The sequence below is a fragment of the Corvus hawaiiensis genome, chromosome 8 (assembly GCF_020740725.1).
Source record: "Corvus hawaiiensis isolate bCorHaw1 chromosome 8, bCorHaw1.pri.cur, whole genome shotgun sequence".
Lineage (NCBI taxonomy): Eukaryota > Metazoa > Chordata > Aves > Passeriformes > Corvidae > Corvus > Corvus hawaiiensis.
The window spans coordinates 4,446,887-4,451,145 of NC_063220.1; the positions used below are offsets into that span (position 1 = coordinate 4,446,887).

Sequence of the window (4,259 nt, forward strand, 5' to 3'; positions counted from 1 at the left end):
TGATAAGGAACGGGTTTTATTGATTTTTTTTTTTCCACCACAACATTAAGTTTATAACAATATAGGCTGTTTTAAAAATAGGACCGATCCCTAACAGAAAGCGAGAGGGCAGACAGTACAACCGAAAGGGGGAAACAAAATTTAAAATGAAACAAAGAAAAGAAACCAACCAACCCAAACCCTTGGGAAGACAGCAAACAATTGTCAGACAACAGGTGAGCAGACACTAAGACAGAGAGAGACTAGAGGTGTCCACTCCTCGCTTGATTTCTGCCTATTAAAATCCACGTACTCAATGGACTTTAGAAGAAAACTGTACATCATATCAAATAAATTAAAATTACCCTAAAGTTGATTGTCCTTCACTTAAAGCGCCCAGCTCACCGAATCTCCCTTATTTATTCGCATAAGCTGGGCTGATGCTAATTCCCATGCCCTGCTCCTCTCTTCTCACTTTCCTTCCCCCTTAATTCTCTTTTATTTATTTTGCACAACATGAAGAAACGCAATTTTACAATGCTAAAAACCCTTTCCTCACCATTCAAATAAAAGCAGTGCTTTAAGAATCATCGTACAATATTGCACAGTTCAAAATTACAATAATATTAATAATAATAATAATAATAATTAGTATTACAAAAGAAAGCAAAAGGGTACAGATTTTTTTTTCCCCCCCAGATACCGAAATACCTTTACAAGGAAAAAAACCCGAAACAACCCGACAACTAGGAAAACAAGAATTATAAACAGGAATTAAAAATGTCTAAGTAAACGATAATAAATAAGGGTCGCTCAAAGCGTGCGGGTGTATTTAACCGTTCACTTTGAGGCTGTATTTCTTGCTCGTGAAAGTCTCATGACAGAAACCGAAAGGTACAAAACGTGGGCAAGCAAAGAGGCAAAGGTCTGCTTAAACGAAAAGCCGTGGTCGATGAAGTTTGAGTCACGACAGGATCAGGAGCCTGAACAATTATTTGGAGGCAGAAGGAGAGGTCCGAAAGGAACAGAAATTCAGCTTCCCGTTAGCGTTTGGCAAATCTCGAGGAGTGGCCTGGGACCATTCATTTTTTATTACTATCCCTTTTTTTCCCCCTTTTTTTCTTTTTTTTCTTTTTTTCTTTTTTTTTTTTTTTTTTTACAAAAATAAAACTAAAGCCACAGAGACCATCGCGGTTTTCATCCACGTTTACAAAAGGTGTGACAGCTCCAGGATTCTCTACAAGTCCCCGCTTTCGTTTTCCTCATTTTCGTTTCCCTCCCCCCGCCATTTTCCTTTTTATTTCTTTTTAATTTTTTCCTAAATTTTCGCGACTTTCCTCCTATCACCACCCGCCGAGGGGTCCCCCCAGCCCCGCACCCGTGTCCCCGCAGTCCCCCCCGCTCCGCAGACGCCGGCCGGGTGACTCGCACGAGGGGCTGCAGTACTTACAAGCGGGCGGGTGACTTGCGCGCCTCTCCGCGCCCCTCCGCGCAGCGGCGGCCGGGCTCAGACGGGCCGCAGGAGCGGCACGGAGGTGACCACGGGGTGGGAATAGTAGACGGGGTGAGGGAAGGTGAGCAGGGGCTGCGTGCCGGGGGCTCCGCCGCCCCCCGCGCCCCCCTCCGCGCCCGAGTTCTCGTGGTAGAGGATGGGGACGCGGACGATGCGCTGCGCGGCCGCGTGGCTCAGGTTGGCCGCCTCCAGCTCGGCCGCCAGCTGCCGCTTCCACTTGTTGCGGCGGTTCTGGAACCAAATCTTCACCTGGGTCTCTGTCAGGTGCAGCGAGGCGGCCAGGCCGGCCCGCTCCGAGCTGCTCAGGTAGCGCTTCATGTCGAAGGTGGACTCCAGCTGGAAGACCTGCGAGCGGCTGAACACCGTGCGCGTCTTCTTCTTGCGGCACGGCTTCTTCTCCGGGCTCTCCTCCCGCTTCTTCCAGTCCTCCGCGCCTCCCTCTTTCTTCGCCTCCTCCGAGTCGCTCTCCTCCAGGACGATCTCGTCGGGGCTCTTGGAGTCCAGCTCCTTCTGCTCCCCCTCCGCCTTCAGCAGCGGCTCCGGGGAGTCCCGGTCGGTGCCCGAGGCGGGGGACGAGTCCCTCAGCAGGAATTTCTCTGCGGCTGGATAGGAAGGACGAAGCGGGGCATGAAGGGGGGAGATGAGGGACACGAAGAGACACCTTCACCACCCAGGCCCCGCGTCCCGTCAGGGGGAACGGGACGAGCCGGCCGGACCCCCCGTGTCACCCCAGCGCCAGCTGCACCCCTCGCCCCGCCGCCCCCGGTCCCCACGGCCGCCGCCCCGCCGGGCAGAGAGGGAGGGAAGGAAAGAGTGATGGAAGTTGCGGGGAGCGGTACCTTCCGTGCGGGGCAGGTGGGCTCCGGCCGGCGTCAGGGCGTAGGGGTACCACCAGGTCTGGGCGCGCTCCAGGCAGTGGGCGCTCAGGGCGAAGCGCGGCGCCGGGATCTCGAAGCGGGGGAAGGCGAGGTCGCCCACCTGCGAGAGGGCGAAGCCGGCGCCGTCCACCGCCGCCTTGCCCGAGGGGGCGAACAGCGCCCGCGGCTGCTTGGGGGGCGCCTTGGGGGGGCCACCGTTGAGCAGGTTCTTGATGTAGAAGGACTCCTTGGGGGGCGGCGGAGGGGCGCTGGGTGGCTCCTGCCCGGTCTCCGGCATCCTCCGCTGCCCGCCCGGCTCCTGGCCGCCGCTGGCCCCGCAGCCCGCGCCCGGCGCGCAGGTGGCGGCTCCCGGCGGCGCGGGGGACAGGCGCGGCGGGGCGGCGTGGGAGCGCGGCGGCGGGGCCGGCCGGGGGCCCCTCGCATGGGGGGGCGGCAGGGCGGGGGGCCGGGGGGACCCGCGCAGCCCGCGGCACCGGGGGGCTGCTGCGGGCAGGCGGAGAGCCGGGGTCGTCTCTGCCGCCGCCGCCTCCCGCCGCCGCTGCTGCTGCGTCAACCTGGCGCCGGATGCTAATGGTGAAATCAAAATGTCATCCCCGTTCCGCGCGGGGAGCACGCGGCGATTGGGCGCGCACAAAGGCGAATGGGATCAGGCGGGAGGCGGCGGGAGGAGAGGGCTCCGCGCAGCCCCTGCCCGCAGCCGCTGCGGGCCCGGCCCTTCCCCCGACGCGCCGCCGTGCCCGGAGGCGGCGACCGCCCGCCCGTTCCCGGCGTTTACAGAGTCCAATTAGGCGGCGAGCGGGGCCGGGCCGGCGGCACAAAGGGACCGGCTCGGCGGAGCGCGGCGGGAGCGGCGGCGGGCGAATGGCACGGGCCGCGCCGCTCCTGCCTCAAAACCGCCCCCGCCCCGCCGCGCCGCCCCCCGCGCCCCCGCCCCGCGCTGCCGGGAACAAAAGCCGCCCGCGGCCGAGGGGGGGGGAGCGGGCCGGGCCGAGCCCCGCCGGGATACCGGGCACCGGGACACCCTCTCGCTGCGCTCCGCCGCGGGGCAGAAACGACTTAGCGGACGGCTGCGGGGCGGCGGCCGCGGGGCAGCGGGAGGGCTCTTTCCCGACGGTGCCCTCCGCGCCCGGGCAGCCCCGCCGCGCCCGCGGTCCCCGGCAGCGCAGGAGCGGGGCCGGCGGGACACGTCGAGCCCGCGGCGGAGTGACAGTGGGCACGACCTGGGCCCGCCGGTCTTGGGATCAGGGCACAAGGCACTCCCGGGATTCGCTCCCGCCCTGCTCCCGGGATTCGGGCTCCGGGCGCTCCCGGGGTTCGGTCACGGGGCGCTCCCGGGATCCATCCCTGCCGCTCTGGGTGTTCGGGCACGGGGTGCTCCCGAGATCCATCCCAGCCATTCCCGGGATCCATCCCCGACGTTCCCGGGATCCATCCCCCCCGTTTCGGGATCCATCCCTGCCCCGCTCCCTGGATCCATCCCCGACGTTCCCTGGATCCATCCCCGCCGTTCCTGGGATCCATCCCTGCTCGCTCCCTCATCCATCCCCGACGTTCCCGGGATCCATCCCTGCCCCGTTCCCGATCCATCCCCGCCGCTCCCGGGGTCCGGGCACAGGGCGCCCCCTGCCGGGCCGCGGGAGCGCCCCGCGTTCCGGGACCGGCGGGCCCGGAGCATCTCCGCACCTCCCCGCACATCCCGGGACACCGGGAAGCGGCGGCAACGTGAGCCCCCGTAGGGCGGTAACACCGCGTACTGCCCGCCGGTACCCGCTCCAGTGGCAGCAGTGCGGAGGGAAGGTGTGGCTCCTGTTTTGGGACGTGAGAAGGAAGTGGGAAGGAAGGAAAGGAAGGAAAGGAAGGAAAGGAAGGAAAGGAAGGAAGGGAGGAAA

The 4,259-nt window shown here is 62.9% G+C and overlaps 1 protein-coding gene across 1 annotated transcript; it reads right to left on the bottom strand.

The window, feature by feature from the left end:
* HMX3 (H6 family homeobox 3) lies at positions 1-2,684 on the bottom strand. Its single transcript, XM_048311308.1, has 2 exons — positions 2,332-2,684; positions 1-2,094 (listed from the first exon to the last, which is right to left on the bottom strand). Exons 1-2 carry the CDS (start codon positions 2,645-2,647, stop codon positions 1,487-1,489), a joined length of 924 nt encoding a protein of 307 aa, XP_048167265.1. The 5' UTR covers positions 2,648-2,684; the 3' UTR covers positions 1-1,486.
* Between the last annotated feature and the right edge of the window lie 1,575 nt (positions 2,685-4,259).